The sequence below is a fragment of the Urocampus carinirostris genome, chromosome 8 (genome assembly GCF_059441175.1).
Source record: "Urocampus carinirostris isolate Australia breed hairy pipefish chromosome 8, RoL_Ucar_1.0, whole genome shotgun sequence".
Taxonomy (NCBI): domain Eukaryota; kingdom Metazoa; phylum Chordata; class Actinopteri; order Syngnathiformes; family Syngnathidae; genus Urocampus; species Urocampus carinirostris.
The window spans coordinates 29,934,669-29,952,989 of NC_142356.1; the positions used below are offsets into that span (position 1 = coordinate 29,934,669).

Below are 18,321 nucleotides of genomic sequence, written 5' to 3' on the forward strand. Positions count from 1 at the left end.
TTGTGCGGCCAATATGATGCTTCAGGGAAACAAAATAACTACATTTTTGCTTCAAATTTGTATTGTATGGCCTCCACTTAGCTGTTAAAGTGCACGCATACTAGTTAGTGAATACTAGTTGCATTTTTTTCTGCACTTGTTACACGTATTGTGCAGCCATAATTGAGTTAGTGGCTCAATAAGGCTGCTAGGCCCTCCAGGTGCCTAGACAATCCTGCTCCAGGTATTGCCGTGGGCGAGCCTTGTTACTGTTTGCGAATGTTTGTGCGTGCACATGTTTATTTGGATAGCAGGTAGAACAGGAAGTGATCCTGAACTTCAGCTGCAGCACACTGCGCAAGACCTAAAACCTTCAAGCCAAGACGAGCCCTCTCGGCCCAAAAGAGATGAAGGTTCTGGTAATGGGTTGCGTGTGTGATCCAGGGAAAGTCTCAACCGCAGATGTTTACTCACACTGGACCGACCGGTTCTGGTGTCTTTGCTGAATGCATTAGCTACCGGTTTAGTTTGACATTGAAGGAGAGAAAAGAATCACACACGAGTCAAGACGACAAATGAAGGAGCAAGCAACTAAAATGCGGTCATTTTGGAACCAATTCACATGGACGACATCTGAATGCACCTTGGTCATTTCGAACATCAAATGAAAGACTTCAAGTGCCTGACTAAGAGTATGTATATCTAGACCTGCAGAAAAGGACATAGGGCTTTGGATGTTTCAACTTGTTTTCAGTGGACTTGTAGTCAATTTCATTACTATTAGAATTGGTTTATTAAATTCATTCATAGACCTGTTGAATTTGTGGAGAACTGGAACTTTAAAACATGTTTGTTCTTGTCGGATAAATACATATGTTTATGTATACTGAATTATTTTATATTGAAATAGTAGGTTTTTATTTTATTTTGGATTGACATTCTCGCAAGATTCATTGCAAAATTAATACGAATCTAGAAATGTTTGTTTTGTTTCGCTAAAGAGGCGTGTCACAACATGTGCATACTCATTTTACCTAACAATAGTAGTGACTAAACATACTTCCTATAGAATGCAAAAAGACACTTGGTACAGGTAGGAATTCATGGAGTAGTCTTTGTAAAATTAATAGTCTGACCTTGTAGACCACAATATTTGTAACCTTTGAGGGTACACTTACCGACATGTAATGTATAGTCCCACATAATTTACTTAGAACTTTTTCCTTGTAGGATAGTAAAAGTAGAGAGAGGACCTATGGACTCAACGTGATAGACCTTGACATTCACGTGGAGAAGTAGACTCGCTTACAGGGAGAAGATGACATGTAGAACTAATTGATTCATTTGAAAACTTGATGGAATTCATGGAGCGCACAAGAGGACAAGGTAGGGTTGGACTTGTAGACTTGAAATAGACATGCACCTCACAATGAGGAATTAGTGGAGCCCTCTCCCAAACCTGGAGTATTTTGAAACTTTTTAGCATGCACTTGCAAACTAATAGACTTGGTAGAAGATACTTATGAAATGGGGAGTAAAGTAAATTTTAAAACTCAGTAGAGTAGACCTGTGTTATTGGGATTAGACTTTGACAATGATAGCCTTTCTTAATTGGATTTGTAGACACTGTGCAGTTGATAAAGAACATTGAAAGACTTGACGGTGAGACATGTGGTCTTGTTGCGGTAAAATAGAAAAATTATAGACCTGGATGATTTGTCTTTTAGATCTTGATCAATATAACCCCAGTTGTGAGGACTTGAAAAATCCTAGACGTGATATTGTCAACTTGAGAGTAGTTTACTTGCAATATTCTAGCCATGGATGAGCACACTTTTAATGACTCGATGGAAGTGGTAACCTGGACTTACAGGTATGGTACTGTGTACCAGTGTCCTTTGTGAAATGAATCTGGAAACTGGTGGGTTTTTATTTTTGAGCACATTAGACTTGACGCATTTTAAAATGTAGCTGCTCTTAAGGCAGTTGTTAACCTGATTTAGTCAACTCGGGAAATTGTAGCTTTGGTAGACATTCAGATTCCGGTGAATGGACTTATGGACAAAGAAGGGTAGACTTCAAGGCTGAGAAGGTTAGATATTTTTATAGGGTGGCCTTGCAAACAGAATGGCATCCAAGGAGTCTCTTTTGTCGAACTTGTCTGCCATGAAGGATGCAGATCCTCCTGCTTACATCCAACCTCACTACAAGGAGTCCTACCGTCTGGCAATTTACGCCTTGCTGTGTGGAGGCAGAGATGCCTACAATGACTTCCTCCAGGCTGAGCAGATAAACCACTTCCTATCGGAGAGGGAGCTCCGCTTCATCTTGGAGAATGCCAAGACCACCCTTGTGGAGGTCGACGAAGATGACATAGACGAGCAGCGTCTAGGAGGCGAGACTGGGCCGTCTACTTATTTCCCGCTGGACTCAGACGAGGAGGTGCCTGACCTGGACTTGGGCTGGCCGGAGGTTGCTCTGGAGGACCAGGACACGAGCATCAGTTTACTTTTTCATCCACCAAGGCCCAACACTCCCACTATCAAGGAGGTGGTACGCAAGCAGATCCAGGATGCCAAGCAGGTAAGTGTTTTTGCGGTTAAACCTTCCTTTGACAAAATCCACCTAGTCGTGTGCTTTAATAACAATTCCTTAAACATAGTTGGAGTTATCAGTTATTTGAGTTAATTCTTTTAAACCATGCATACAAGTTTCGTTTTGTGTTTGAAGGTGGTCGCCATAGCAATGGACATCTTCACAGATGTAGACATTTTCAAAGAGGTCCTGGGCGCCACACTCCGGGGGGTAGTGGTCTACATCCTCCTGGACGAGGGACACTTTGGAAGCTTCCACACCATGTCACAGATGGCGGGCGTCAATATCCAAGACCTCAAGGTGCCAGTCACATCTGCCTGGAGTCAGTCAAACTTGAATGACAGTCATCATGTGCATGACATAAGTGAAGAATGCTTACTTTGTTTACTACTCATGATGCAGATGCATCAAGTCTTTGTTGGCAGGTGAAACAGGTTTTCGAAACAATATTTCAAAAGATAATGCAAGTGAGTTATTAGACTCACAGGGAAATGGCCCAAAATCATCTACTACAAACGCAAATTATAGACTTCCTTTGATGGTTTAAGGCATGGCATTTTGAGACTTTTTAGTCTGTACAATCATGACTGCTGGGTGGAACAAATTTAAACTGAATGTCTGGTCATTAGGCAGCACAGCGGCTGAGTGGTTAGCGCGTCCGCGGCACAATTCTGAGGTCATAGGATCAAACCTTCCTGTCTGAAGTTTGCATGCGAAAACATGCATTTCGGCTTAATTGGCCGGTTAAAATTGTCCTTAGGTGTGGATGAACGAGTGAGTTGTCTGTCTCTGTGTGCCCTTCGACTAGCTGGACAACCAGTTCAAGGTGTCCCCTGCCCACTGCCTGAGGACGGCTTAGATGGGCTCCAGTACTTCCGCGACCCTACTGAGGATAACGATGCAGATAATGGATGGATGGATGGATGGATGTCTGGTCATTTGTTGCATATACTGTACCTTATAGGACTTCAGGAAAAATGTCCAAAATGCCACACCTTAAATGCTTCACACAAAAATGTCAGACCTTCTGATATTTTTGTTGGGTAACTCGTGATAAACCTGTCTACCGTATTTTATTCCGCTAAAAGAAATTGGCTGCCTTGTCATTTGCCGTGAAAATGTAAATGTAGCAGCAACAGTTCAAAATCTCGACTGAGAATGGCCAAAACGAGTTTGGAATGCTTTCAACAAAACCAACAGAAACAAATGTTCTAATGCACTACTCATGTCACATAATGAATCCCATTTAATCTCAATGTGCGGAATGTGACGCCGTCGGTCATGTGATCACATCTTCTCCATACCACAACACAAACCGTCGGGTTTTATAGTGAAAAACGACGGCGACAATGACAAGTGCTCCGCATTGGCAGCAGTGTGTCTGGATTTTCCTGTTAGACTGTTATACTAACAGAACAAACACAGCTTCGCCCTCTACGTCAACACTTTAAGCAGAGCGTTATATTTTAAAGAAACTACAGGGAACTCCGCCAAGGCCCAACAAACTGCACTTTCAAGGGGACCAGACATGCCTCCTGTAAATAATATCATTTGCATCAGTGCTTTGCTCAAAGAGTTTGCCAATGCTATTCACACAGAAGTTAATGTGGAGAAAAGCAGAATGAATGTCTACTGCATTAAGTACTGGAACAAGATTAGTTGGGAATGTTTGATACTACATTTTTTCAGACTGATACCCAAATTTTGAGCAGTCATTGATATTGTTATCATATACCAATAAGATTGGTATACAGTATACAATTCCCTTCCTTTTGAAAAAAAAGGATTTATATTTTTAAGCACATACAATTAAATCTTAGCATAATATTTGTCTTTAAGATTGCAATTTACCCATCTATTGGTTTCAGGTTTCTGTTTGATGGCCAATAAAAGGCAGCTAATATTGATATTCGCCACAATACCTAATACTAATCTCTTAAAAAAGGCATGTATCTACACAAATAGATACCTGGTATCTGCACTCACATTCATGCATAGATAAATTTGATCAACTGGTTTAAACAAAAATGCAAAATGTTAATGACAAAAAAGAACTTCGGTCATTATATCACAGAATTTACTGTGCTATTGTTAGTCTCTTCCCTAGATTGACAACGAACAACCAGACACCCTAAGTACAAACCAACTTTTTTGAAGCCAACTCCTTTTGAGTGTAGTCGAGATACATGTAAAAAGCAGTGTCATACAATAACCGATACCTGTTACCCAAGACACTTGATTTGTACCCCATATCTACGAGTTTTTTTACTTGTTTGCACAATACACCCATATTTGTCTCTGCAAAGTGATGTTGTTATGTGACGGTTTAGCATTTTTACAATGATTTGTTATACCTGTCAACCTCCACAGCTCCATGCCCGTACAAACTGTCGTATTTTCCCGTACAAAATACAAAATAATCGTACACCATTTTTTTTTCTGGAATGATGCATGATGGGAAATCCCCAGCCGGCAGACGTATGCGCACAGTAGCATCAAACCGCTTGCTTCGTTTGCAACGAAAAAAAACGATACCGAGATAGAGGCTTCCGCGGCAAACTCCTTTGACTTGATTGATTTGCCGTTTCGTGATAGTCGGTGTATACAGGATGGTACCCATCATTTACAAATTTCCGTACAGATTTCCTTGTACGTCGTACTCGTCTTAAAATGCATAAAAAACATACTTTGTACGGCAAAACCGTACAGGTTGACAGGTATGGGTTATTGTTGACTGCAAAAGTTAATTTCAGCCAATGCAAGACAAAATAGGCGCAATAGAGAAATTCCAGCTTACATTGCTCCAAAAGTGTAACCCCAAATTACATACCTGTGAATGCAAAAGCCCCACTTCAAAAGTTCTTCTCTTTTTTGGTTGGTTTTGTAGCATAATAGGTAAAAAAAAATGCTAACTGTTCAATTAAAGTGTTCTGTTTGTCACCATCAGAATATTCGTGTACGGACTGTACAAGGTCAGCAGTATCGCTGTCAGTCCGGCCTCAAATTTCATGGTGGTTTGGAGCAACGATTCATCCTGGTGGACTGCCGCACTGTTTTGTATGGAACATACAGGTGACAATTGATCACTTGCTAACACAAAAAAATTGCTATGCATATAGATAATAACGGTATCCTGACTTTAAAAAGTTTTAATCTTGATCCCATGCTCTTTTTATGAATAATCCATTAAGCTTATCAATCTTTTCCCTTTTGTTTTTTTCACCTGGGAATTACAGGCTGCTGCTGCTTTCACAAATGCAAAGGACTGGTTAATGTCACATTTTTGTTTGGGACTCTGACGAACTGATTCATACTTAAGCCGTTTTCTTTTATTCCAAAAAAGGATCCATAGTCAGCATTTCCTCCAGGGATTATTGACCCAATTAACAAGTTTCCCAAGTCATTGGTATCTCATCTACCTGTGAATCTATTGGCTGTCTTGGGGATTTCCTTTCATGCATTTACTGAAAATGGGGTTCAGCTCAGAGTTTGACATAGCTCAGAAAGGTAACCAAATTGTTTTTGTTTCAGCTACTCGTGGTCCTTTGAAAAGATCAATGTGAGCATGGTCCTGGTGGTCACTGGTCAATTGGTGAGCTCCTACGATGAAGAATTCCGACGTCTCTATGCTCGCTCAACCATTCCTGAAGTGCTATACACGGAGCGTTTATGCATGGAGTACCTGAGAGACACACCACTTCTGCGCAGTCCTAACTCCAGCCAACTTTCTCCGCATCATCTTTATGTGCAACCCAGAGGACGTCATGGCTTGAGGAGCTCAACTCAGGAAGAACTTTTGGACACAAATGGCATCATGACCAGGGGGCTCAGCATGCAGGACCGCCTGCATCTGTCCCACTTTCCTGAACATATGACAAGGGGCCACAGTTTTGGTGGTGACTTGCCGAAGTTGCACCCCATGACGAGACTGAGGATGGGGACAAAAGGTATAGGAGTGCCGCTGGTTCCAGATAGGAGTTTTCTGTCACCCAACAGAATGTCTCACCATGTTCGACACCAAAGCCGTTATGGTCCGGACCAAAATCTGATCCCTTTCAACTCTGAGACCTCTCTTCATAAGTGGAAGATGGACACGTACCTGAACAGCCAAGTGAACCATGACGAATCTTGCAATGCTTTGTCACCACTGACATCTCCATACAGCAGCCGCACGGGCCTCAATGATCATCAGACACAAGGAATCAGTAGTCAATCAAGGGACATTAAATTTCGCTTGGATGAGATCCGTCAGAAAAGACTCAGTTTACAGGAGTACAACAATCTGAGGAAGAGCCAAGAGTGTCTGCGATCCATGTACCAAAGTCTGGATCGGCCCAAGTTCAAGTCTTCATTGAGAGGTCCTGACGTGAGGCAGAATGTCACAGAGGAGGTCATGTGCCCAGATGACATCAAGCACCAAGCCTTCGATGCAAACCAGGAAGATGAAGGCAACCACTCAGCTTCATACTTTGACATCCAAACAGGTCCCGAGCAAAAGGCGACCCCAGCATATGAACGCTATGAGCAGTTTGTCCGTACCCCTGCCCAACTGGAAGATAAGCACAGAGACCCCTCCCGCAAGTACTCTGGTGGTCTACAGCGCCCTAGAACCATGGAGTCCCTAATTGAAATCCCAGAGGAGAAAGAAGGTCGTAATATTCCTGTCAATGATGCTAATGATCTCAAAGACAGAAACCACAGAAACAAAAACAAAACATTTAAAAAGAGTTTGAGTGATAACTCTTCAGCATCTCAAGAAGCGAAGGGACCACTCTTTCAGGAGACAGGAAATTCTCCGAAGACTTTGACTGCCTCCGAGGGTTCGACGCTTCTCAGGAAAAATTCTACACGGCTAAAAAGTTCAGAAGTAAAGAAAGCTTCCAAAAAAGATGAGAAGTCCCTTCAAAGGAAAGCATCATTAAAATCACTGAACTCCTCTGGCTCAATCTCTCGGGCATCTCCAGTCGGAAAAACCTCTGCTTCCGAGCATCGAACCAGCCATAATTCCATCAGCACCGAAAAGCCGAAATCTGCATTCACTTTCCATCGATTATCTTCTCAACGCTCGAGCAAACGGAAGCCCAAACCGGCTGTGGCAGAACCTGAAAGAGGCTCTGGAGAGAATCTGGAGGAGCAGGAAAAGACAACCTATGAGAGCCGGCGGGATAAGGCCTACAGTCGCTATGAGTACTTGCTACATTCCAGCGTCCCTCTGCACAAAACAAAGCGAGGGGATGGAGAGCAACCCTCGGACAACCCAGAGTATCAAACACAAAGCTCCGACAACAAATTGGGACGATTCATGCAACGGGTTGGGAATCTCATTGGGAAGACCAAGTAGTGCATGAGGAGGTGTACAATTTTTTTCACGTTTGCATACTGATAAATGTATATATTTTGAGTCCCGTCACTCCCATCAAGTGTGAAATTGAAAAAAAAAAAAAACTAATATTTTTGTTACCCAGCAAACTTACTACGACGAAATGAAATAAAATAATAAAGTTCTTTTGAACAACGACCTCTTGTGACCTCAGTTGGGCTACAATGTATTTGTCTTGCTGAATGATATTGGTCAGTCAAATGCAGTTTATTTGGATAGCCCTTTTCACAGTTAACACATGATAAGAAGATCCCCTGAATTTAAGCCACATTAGGAAAATAGAAGAGCTATTATAAATAAAAATGAAAAACCTTGATGTGGGACCCTATATTTTGTAATCCTCCTTCCAGTACAAACAATGCATTTGATAAACATAACGTTAATGGGAATTGTGCAGCTACATGGTGACGATGATGCTTTTGGGAACGTGGGTTATCCCTTACTCAGAATTGGGCCACGTCTGTTGATGCAGAAGGCTTCACAGCACAGCTCCATGGTGTTGGCAGATACAAATCTATTCCTAGTTTGTTGACCGTGTGACTCTATCTCCCTGCCTAAAAATGGATGGAAAATGAAGACCAGAAAAGGAGAAAACGGTAGTACACAAAAATAAATATCAATCATGATATAAAGTACAAAAATGTCCAAAATCTGGATTTAACCATTTCTCTTGAGGTAGCAGCTCTGTTCTCACAGGGTAGGGCACTCCACAACACTGGAGCTTCAAACAGAAATTGCTCTTGAACCCTTACACCTCTTTCTGGCTCTTGGGAGCATCAGAAGCCTAGCATTTTCTGAGTGGATATTTTGTGCACAAACAAGTGACGCTCAGTCTAATTTGGTGACATTTTCCTCATTTACCTTAAATAAGGAATGTTGTTTTGTCTGATTAATTTAGCTGATATGTACTTTGGAACAGAGGATTATTTTAAGGATAAATCATACGATGATTGGCTGCAATGGTGAAGAGCTTCCACATTGGTTTGATTCCTACTGAGCTCATTTCCCAAGGCATGGTTTAACTAATAGAATAATAAAGTTGGGTAAGAGATATAAATTAGAGGTAAGATCGGGCCTAAAAAAATCCAGTCTGACCCAACCCAGGCTTGCCCGATTTGGCCTGAAAATTCAGTTTGGTCTCGGAATCGGGCTTAACATTTTACCACTGATATAAATTCCCCCCCCCCCCCCCCCCCCCCCAAAAAAAAAAGCATTACTGTACATTTGAGTTCCCTAAACTAGAAAAAACAAACAACAACATCTTACACATTGCGGGATAACTTCACTTTATTTCATTGCTGTAACTTAGGAGCAAAAATATAAATAGAAATCATATTCTTTGATTTGATGTTATAAACCAGGCATGTCAAACAGGGTCCGACCCGTAGGATGATTTATTTTGACCTGCCATACATTTTTTTGTATGTCAAAAAAAAGAAACAAGTCTCTAGGTCCTTTCTATCGAAAGTTGTTAAACCGTATGCTCTTTTCTGCCGCTAGAGAGAAGTGTTGAGCTTATATACAGTGGCCTGCGAAACCACTTGGCCTTCTTAAACTTTGTGACCTTTTGCTACATTTCAGACTTCAAACATCAAGATATAAAACTGTAATTTTTTGTGAAGCATCAACAATAAGTGGGACACAATCATGAAGTGGAACACACTTTATTGGATATTTTAAACCTTTTTAACAAATAAAAATTTAAAAAGTGGGTGCGCAAAATTATTCAGCCCCTTTACTTTCAGTGCAGCAAACTCTGTCCAGAAGTTCAGTGAGCATCTCTGAATGATTCAATGTTGATCTATAAGTGGAATCCACCTGTGTGCAATCAAGTCTCTGTATAAATGAACCTGCACTGTGATAGTACCAGAGGTCTGTTTAAAGCGCAGAGAGCATCATGAAGAAGGAGGAACACACCAGGCAGGTCAGAGATACTGTTGTGAAGAAGTTTAAAGCTGCATTTGGATACAAAAATATGTCACAAGCTTTAAACATCCTAAGGAGGACTGTGCAAGCAATAATATTGAAATGGAAGGAGTATCAGACCACTGCAAATCTACCAAGATCGGGCCATCCCCCAAAACTTTCAGCTCACACAAGGAGAAAACTGATCAGAGATGCAGCCAAGAGGCCCATGATCACTCTGGATGAACTTCAGAGGTCTACAGCTGAGGTGGGAGAATCTGTCCATAGGACAACAATCAGTCGTATACTGCACAAATCTAGCCTATATGGTAGAGTGGCAAGAAGGAAGCCATTTCTTAAAGATATCCATAAAAAGTGTTGTTTAAAGTTTGCCACAAGTCACCTGGGAGACACACCAAACATGTGGAAGAAGGTGCTCTGGTCAGATGAGACCAAAATCAAACTTTTTGGCAACGATGAAAGACGTTATGTTTGGCGTAAAGGCAGAACAGCTCATCACCCTCAACACACCATCCCCACAGTCAAACATGGTGGTGTCAGTATCATGGTTTGGGTCTGCTTTTCTTCAGCAGGGAAAGAGAAGAGGGTTACAATTGATGGGAAGATGGATGGAGCCAAATACAGGAACATTCTGGAAGAAAACCTGATGGAGTCCGCAAAAGACGTGAGACTGGGACGGAAATTTGTCTTCCAACAAGACAATGTTCTAAAACATAAAGCAAAAGCTACAATGGAATGGTTCACCGAAAAACACATCAAGGTGTTAGAATGGCCAAGTCAAAGTCCAGACCTCAATCTAATTGAGAATCTGTGGAAAGAACTGAAAACTGCTGTTCACAACACTTTCCATCCAACCTCACTGAGCTCGAGCGGTTTTGCAAGGAGGAATGGGCAAAAATATCAGTTTCTCAATGTGCAAAACTGATAGAGACATACCCCAAGCTACTTGCAGCTGTAATCGCAGTAAACGGTGGCGCTACAAAGTATTAACTCAATGGGGCTGAATAATTTTGCACACCCACTTTTTCGTTTTTTATTTGTTCAAAAAGTTTAAAATATCCAATAAAGTGTGTTCCACTTCATGATTGTGTCCCACTTATTGTTGATGCTTCACAAGAAATGACAGTTTCATATCTTTATCTTTGAAGTCTGAAATGTGAAAAAAGGTCACAAAGTTCAAGAGGGGCAAATAGTTTCAAGGTGAGTGAGGGTGTAAAACTGCATTCTGTTAAAATAAACTGTTAAAATAAACTAGTTAACACAATCAATGCCAAACATGACCCACTGTTTGTGAATAAATGTGTTGTTTGGAAGAAGATCCCCTTCCATTGCGATCAGAATGCGTAGTGTAGGTTTCTAATCTAGGCTGAATGATAAAGCATAATACTGGAAAACAAATATATCTGGCCTGCCTCAAAACAGAAAGTCTCTATTCGGCCCCAGAGCCAAACTGAGTTTGACATCCCCGGTGTTAACCCATGGCACTTTCTAGATAAAGTACTCCAGACACTTGTTCCTCTCGTCGTCCAGTTCTTGGGTTTCAATTTCAAACTTCTTCATAGCAATAAAGTACTGAACAAAAGCCTCTCCCAGGGCACTGCGGATGATGTGGTCTTGGGCCAGGGCCTCCAGGGCATCATCGAGCTTCACAGGAATGGCAAACTCCTTCTGCTGACTGGGCGGCTTGCGCATCCCGCCTTCGATGGTCAGGTTGCGGCGAATGCCGTCCAGTCCGGCAGCAATCGTGGCTGCTAGAACAACGTACGGGTTGGCCATGGCCGAGCCCAGCTTGTTGTCGATGTGGGTCTCCCGTCCTCCATGGGACTTAACGTTAAAGGAGGTACTATTGTCGTTACAGCCGTAAGTGGCGTAAAGCATCTGCTTTGGGTCTTTAACTGCTTTGGCCATGTGACTCCGGCACCCGAGGCCCGGTGACATAAGGCAGCTTAGAGTGCCCGAGTGCGTCAAGAGCCCAGCTAGCCACTTGCGGCCGATGTCGGAGAGCTCGCTCCCCGATTTTTCTCCACTTTGGAACAGGCTGCGCCGGCCGTTGGCATCCCATAGACTGTGGGACAGCACACCAGCGTTGTAGAGGCCATCATCTGTGAAGAAACTTGCGATGTAGCTGTGTTTGCGGGCCATTTCCTTTTATTATAAGACAAATAAAAAGGATTATAAAGGACTGTTCAGAGCAAAGCAGGGGTCTCCCACGTGATGCCCGCAACCACCAGGGTGCCCCCTAAGGACAGCTGAGGTGCCCGCGGACCTGTTCTGAAAAGAGCGCACCAGTGCTGGGTCATTGTGATGTTCTAGCAAAATGATTTTAGTGGTTGACTGAATCTATTTAACCCTACTTCCAATAATTTACCTGGTAATAACATAGTAACAACATAGAAAAAACATGAAAAGTTGTTATTCTAGAAATGCATATCAAACTGGGTGACCTTTGCGTTAATTAGTAACAAACAGTAGCTCTCAGCTTGAAAAGGGTTGGAGACCCCTGTCATAAAGGAAAGAGAAAGAAAAGAAACGGCACTAGAAAGCAGCTTTTTTTTTAACTAGTGTGCCGGTAACATTATTGTGGCGTGACAGCTTGCCTAGTGTGCCACAGGAAATTGCCTAATTTTATCCTTGTATATTTGCATTCTTCTAGTGATCAGACCTGTAACTAACATTCAAGCATATCTGAAGGTTGCAGGTATGGAAGGTAACACGAGAATTTTAATGTTTGAGTTTTATTCGGAACAAAAATCTTTCTTCACATACGACGGAAAATCCAGTTCACAAGCATTCCTAGAGGCTAACACTAGAGACAACTGGAGTCTGTTTACAACAACAGACCGTTCACCGCACATGACTGCTTACGGCCAGCATCAGCTTGTCCCAGTTTTCGCATGCAAAGTACTGCAGGCAAAAAGGAAAAAAGTGTGCTGTAAAAAATGTTTGTGTTTACATTCATTTAAAGTAGCCTCATCTCGCCCAATTGCCTCCAATATAAATTGTCTTGGTCACTGGTAGCATAGTACAACGTAATTGTTGGTTGCTTATATTGTCGCTATATTGTACATAGTCTGTTTTGCTGTGAGTAAATACGTGCAGTGTTGTGTTTGTGAGGTTTCTTTTCGCTTAATGAAGGGGAATTGCAATCAATAATAAGGGGAGCAATTGGCTTAGGTTGAAAGGTATGCGATCTCCGTTACTACTCCTGCACCTTGGATCTCCACTCCCCTGCACCACGCACATTTCTCCGTTATGGCGACTGCCTCCATTGTAAGTGTTCACAATAAATTCCCATTTCTTAAATATAATCTTATTTATCTTATTACGGTATTTATGTTTAAATATGATTTAAATGTGTTTATAGTGACCAGGAAGGTGTGTTTTTAGCTTTTAAGGGTTAACTTGGATACTTTTGGGAGGACTGAAATCAACCAATGTTTTAATATCGGGAAACTTGGCTCATAACACGAGCAATTCGAGCCACAAGCACAATCCTGGAACGAATTAACCTCATTTGAAGAGGTACCACTTCATGGGGTAGTAAAGGGAAATACTGTACATCAAATGAAATGAAATGAAATGATCTGCATTTATATAGTGCTTTTCAAGTCAAGACTTCCCAAAGCGTTTTACATTGTGCTTCACATTTCCCAATAGCGGCCGTGCAGCCATGTAAGGCGCTAACCTGCTTATTGGGGGCATTAGGGGGTCAGTGTCTTACCCAAGGACACTTCGACATGTAACACGGGGGTGCCCGGATTCGAACTGCGATCTCTTAATCCCAAGACGAGCGCTCTACCTCCTGAGCCAAAAATCCTGGAGAAACTTTATTTAAAAATTGGTTCTAGTGGCGGGCAGCACGACGGCACAGTGGTTAGCCACTGTGCGACACAGTTCTGAGGTCGTGAGATCAAACCTTCCTGTGTGGAGTTTGCATGTTCTCCCGGTGCTTGCGTGGGTTTCCTCCGGGCACTCCGGTTTCCTCACACACTGCAAAAACATGCATTTCATCTTAATTGGCCGGTTAAAATTGTCCCTAGGTGTGGATGAACGAGTGAGTTGTCTGACTCTGTGTGCCCTGCGACCTGCTGGCAACCAGTTCAGGGTGTCCCCTGCCCACTGCCCAAAGATAGCTGGGATGGGCTCCAGCACGCCCCGCGACCCTACTGAGGATAAGCGGTGCAGATAATGGATAGATGGGTTCTAGAGGCAGATAATTCTCTTAATTTTATCCATTATTTTCTTTCATTTTACTAGGGGAAAAAACATATTGACTTGTTGGAAATATAGCAATATACAACATTACAGCAAAATGATTGACCAAAATTAATAACTTGTCTTATCTCCCGAGGCACGGTGACTACAAATGATAGAAAAATAATCTCAATTTAGGCAAAATGATGGTTTAAGCTTAAAAAACTTTCAACTGGTGCCAGGGGTTAATTTCTAAATAAGTTTGATGGGCGCCTTAATATTTATTATCGGGGAAAAGTGTGCCTTATCTAAAAAAAGGTTGGTAAACACCACATGAATGTACTAATCCCCTGAAGTGTGGACAAGGAAACCGCAGCTGCCAATACTGTACACATTTAACCGTGTATTAAACCGAATTGACAATGGCTTTGCTCCCATCTTGAGGCTCTAGTAGGCAATTACACACATCTTTGCTCACTGTGCAGTTTACTGAGTGGTTCTCCAACTTATTTTTCGTAGGGTACCTCCTGCAAATAATTATTTCAGCCAAGTGTTCCTAACCAGCTCAAATAATTTTGTTGAAAATATTTTACTATACGTAATGATCCATCCATCCATTATCTGCACCGCTTATCCTCAGTAGGGTCGCGGGGTGCTGGAGCCCATCCCAGCCACCCTCCGGCAATGCTAACCACTGCGCCACCGTGCTGCCCTATGCATAATGATAAAATAATACATTGAAATACATAGACAACAAAGGTCCTAATACATTTGTGTTAAAAATTGTAGTTTCAAATAAGTTACACTGTTTTAAATACAGGAGACAATTTGAGGAGTGGGTTGGCTCTAAAAATGATCCAAATTAATAGATGATTTTAGACAAAAATCTAAATTCGGTTCTGGGGAGTTGTTTGTAAGATATGACTCCAACATTTTAAATATGTTTTGAATAATTAGACTGATGTATTGGGTTGTTAACAAAAATACCTTTTTTTTGTTATTTAAAACAAAAAGGCACATTTTAAGGTTTTAAGTTTATTAGGGGAGAGATCCACACTTGACCCAAATTGTTGTTGTTTTTTTGTCACAACTGTCCTTAAATGTCTTACCTGGAATTAAAAAAATATATCCTAAATGAGGCCATCTATTGGTAGCCTATGTCAAGGTACTTGTGCGGCGCGTACAAGTACGTGCATTTCTCAAACAAGCTCGAATAAACTCTTCTATTCTTTTGAGGTGGTTTGGTGGTTTTTGTACAGTACTGTGTTTGAAGCAGGCCTTTTCTTACTTTCACCATTTTCATTGTACCCTTACTCTCACCATTTTCAGTGTACACTAACAAAATAATCCACTGCAATTCTTGTAATAAAGCTAAATGGCAGCCACTCCAGCAGCTCCCGTGTTTTTTTCGATTGTTCTCGATTGTTCTCAGCTCAGGGATGCTGCTGGAAATGTGAATTTCCCTTCGGGGATGAACAAAGTATCTATCTATCTATCTATCTATCTAAATAACTGAGGTGGAATCACTTCTGACCTTGATGCCAGTGCGGAAGGTGAAGGCGCTATCGGCGGCCCCAATGCCAAATTCAGGCCTAAGGTTGATTTCCATCTGGCCGGGCCCACTGCCTGAGGCTATGCTGTCCACGTCGGCGCCCATGCAGTACATCCCGTCCACCAGCTGATGAAAGAAAGGAAGGTCGTGATTACCAAGCAGCGTGGTGGCAGGAAACAGCAGTGTCTTGGGCCCGATGCGGTCTGGCGCTCCCAGGATGCAACATTCGTAGGTGAAAGAGGAATGCAAGGAGAAGCCTAGACTCTGGAGCTGGCCCAGAAGCTGCTTGGCGAGGAGGCGAGGCGAGGTCCGGAGAGGGCTGCCCGTTACAGTGCATGGGTCACAGATGACCCTGGCGGTCTGCTCAGCCCACGGGAGGATCCGGAAAGTGGACAAGTCAGGGATCAGGAGTATGTCGGTGCTGAAGTTGGCAGTGTTGGCATGGTCCACCTCATTGCTTTTTGCGCTCAGCGTTAGTTCTAGGTAGCTTCTCGGCATTGCAATGCCGTACACCGCCTTTTCCTGTAACAACAGAGGGAAAAACATTTTGGGATGAGTCGACTCTTGTGCATCATTTCCTACAGATGGATGGATGGATGGATGGATGGATGGATGGATGGATGGATGGATGGATGGATGGATGGATGGATGGATGGAACATTTGCTGAAATGATTGTTGAGTGTGCAGAATGTTGTCTGAATTGATGGATGGCTTTAACAGCTCAAAATTGACAGATGAATATACAGAGGTGATTACAGTACATGGAAAAAGCGGACAGGCACAGTCTTGGATCGGGAGACCCCGTGAAGGTCCGTAGCTTCGAATCGTACAAAGTTGATGTTCTCTCTTGCTATCTGCTGCTTGATGCTTTCCATGTTGGATATGAACTTCTGATTCCCTAACGTCTCCAGATTATCGTTTCCTTTATCTGCAATGCAAGAAATCCAAACATTTGCTTGAGGTATAATACATATCTGTCAACTTATACGGTCTCCCCTTACTTTGTATTTTTTTTTATCATTTCGAATTGTGTATGCCATATAGTTTTTGTACATTTTTAAATCTCTTCCTTTGGTTAGACCGATCTCATCTTGCCCATTTTGGCTCTAATCCGGATCGTCTCAGTCACTGGTACCAGATGATAACGTCATGGTAGATTGCTAATATCTATAATCTGTTATGTCTCACTATTTTACAGTCTGTCATTTCTCCATGACATCTGCGTTCATCCCAATCAAAAATCAATCAATACCAACCTGTTTGAGGAACTTTGATCTCTTCACAGGAGCTTCCGTTGTTGCATATGCGAGTCAAGAGTTCTGCTTGTCTATTTGTGTTGGCATCAGGCCTGGATGGACTGGATGAATCCATAGCGGGATGTACCTGAATAGGAGAGTTCTCTCTGGATCCAGGCCCTTTTCTGGATGCATCATACTGAGGTTTGAAGGTAGTGAATGCTTTTTGTAGGCTGATGTTGCTCCGCCCCCTCCGCTACCACTTCTCCTGTGCAGGTAGGTTTAAAATGCTGCTCCATCCCCGTACCTCAAAAAGCTTTTCAATTCTTCCACCGTATGCTTGTGCGGGTGTTTGTGGTCCCCCCGACATCTTAACCGTCTGTTTTGGCATGGTCCAACAACTCAGGTGGAGGTCCTCCAACGATTGAAGAGTCTGGAGATCTGTTAAGTCCTTGGTCCCCAATGCAGTCAATAGTGGGTCGGCATTTCCCTGTCACCTTCTCCCATTTCCTGTTCTCCAATCTCGTCCATGTTCTGTCCATTTGGTCCTGGTTCTTACTTGTTATTTCACTTTTGATAAGGTTGACTGAGTCAATTAACTACACGCTGGAATCTTCAGCATCATTCATCTATGGCCTACCATCAACTATGCTTTTTGGAATTTGAATACAAGGTGAGATTCTCAACAGCACATAATTTTGTTCAATGGTGACACGTTGGAAGCTTCATTCCCCCCCCACTCCCACCCCTCCCCTCCCAATTCAATCCTGTGGTTGGCTTGACTGCCGCCCACCTGCCAGCCAGTGGCTGATGCACACAAAAGTTATGCAACGTTGAGCCGATTGGTTGCCACTGATCACCATTCCATGGCCTTTGTATCCCATCAGAGGGAAAATTCTGGCCTCAGTTCTTTTTTGCCCTTCCAGAAAGGTTGCAGCAATAGGCCTTTACCATGACAACAGCAAAAGGCCATGACTACATAAAGCTGACTTGATTGATTTATTTTTGCATTAAAACACACAAGTCTCATTCACTCAGAAACAAAATTACTATCCACAATCACATAGTGTTTCATTGTGTAAGCATATTAGTGTACCGGTAAGTGCATGATTTGTTTAATTACGTACAAAATAGAACAGGTTGTTATGGTTGATTTAAAGGTCAAAGTCAAACTTTGTGTAAACTACATTTAATGGGTGTTTTGCAAGTTTTGACATGGCATTCCAGAGTGTGACACAAGCATATAGAGTTGTATATTTTATTTATTATTGCATTTGGGGTCAGTTTCAGCCACTAAGTAAAGCTGAAAATGGCATTAAATATTGTGTAGTAACCAGGGTTGGGTAGGGTTACTTTAACTTGATTACTTTCAATTACTTTTGGATTACTCCAATACCAAATATGCTAATAAAAGACAAAATAAACTAAATGTGAATAAAATTATGACTCACAACACGTG

The 18,321-nt window shown here is 42.2% G+C and overlaps 2 protein-coding genes across 2 annotated transcripts; one reads left to right on the top strand and one right to left on the bottom strand.

Annotated features, from left to right (window-relative positions):
- Nucleotides 1–353: 353 nt before the first annotated feature.
- Nucleotides 354–8,095, top strand: LOC148361558 (uncharacterized). The gene is made up of 4 exons (XM_088342268.1): nucleotides 354–2,562; nucleotides 2,710–2,874; nucleotides 5,522–5,646; nucleotides 6,106–8,095. The coding sequence occupies exons 1-4, from the start codon at nucleotides 2,107–2,109 to the stop codon at nucleotides 7,913–7,915; spliced, it is 2,556 nt and encodes an 851-aa protein (XP_088198394.1). The 5' UTR covers nucleotides 354–2,106; the 3' UTR covers nucleotides 7,916–8,095.
- A 2,914-nt stretch (nucleotides 8,096–11,009) lies between these two features.
- lgsn (lengsin, lens protein with glutamine synthetase domain) lies at nucleotides 11,010–17,521 on the bottom strand. Its single transcript, XM_088343159.1, is given in 6 exon segments — nucleotides 11,010–12,025; nucleotides 15,609–16,148; nucleotides 16,389–16,555; nucleotides 16,884–17,108; nucleotides 17,111–17,218; nucleotides 17,221–17,521. Coding segments are annotated over 6 exon segments (1,968 nt in total). The 5' UTR covers nucleotides 17,492–17,521; the 3' UTR covers nucleotides 11,010–11,368.
- Nucleotides 17,522–18,321: the final 800 nt, after the last annotated feature.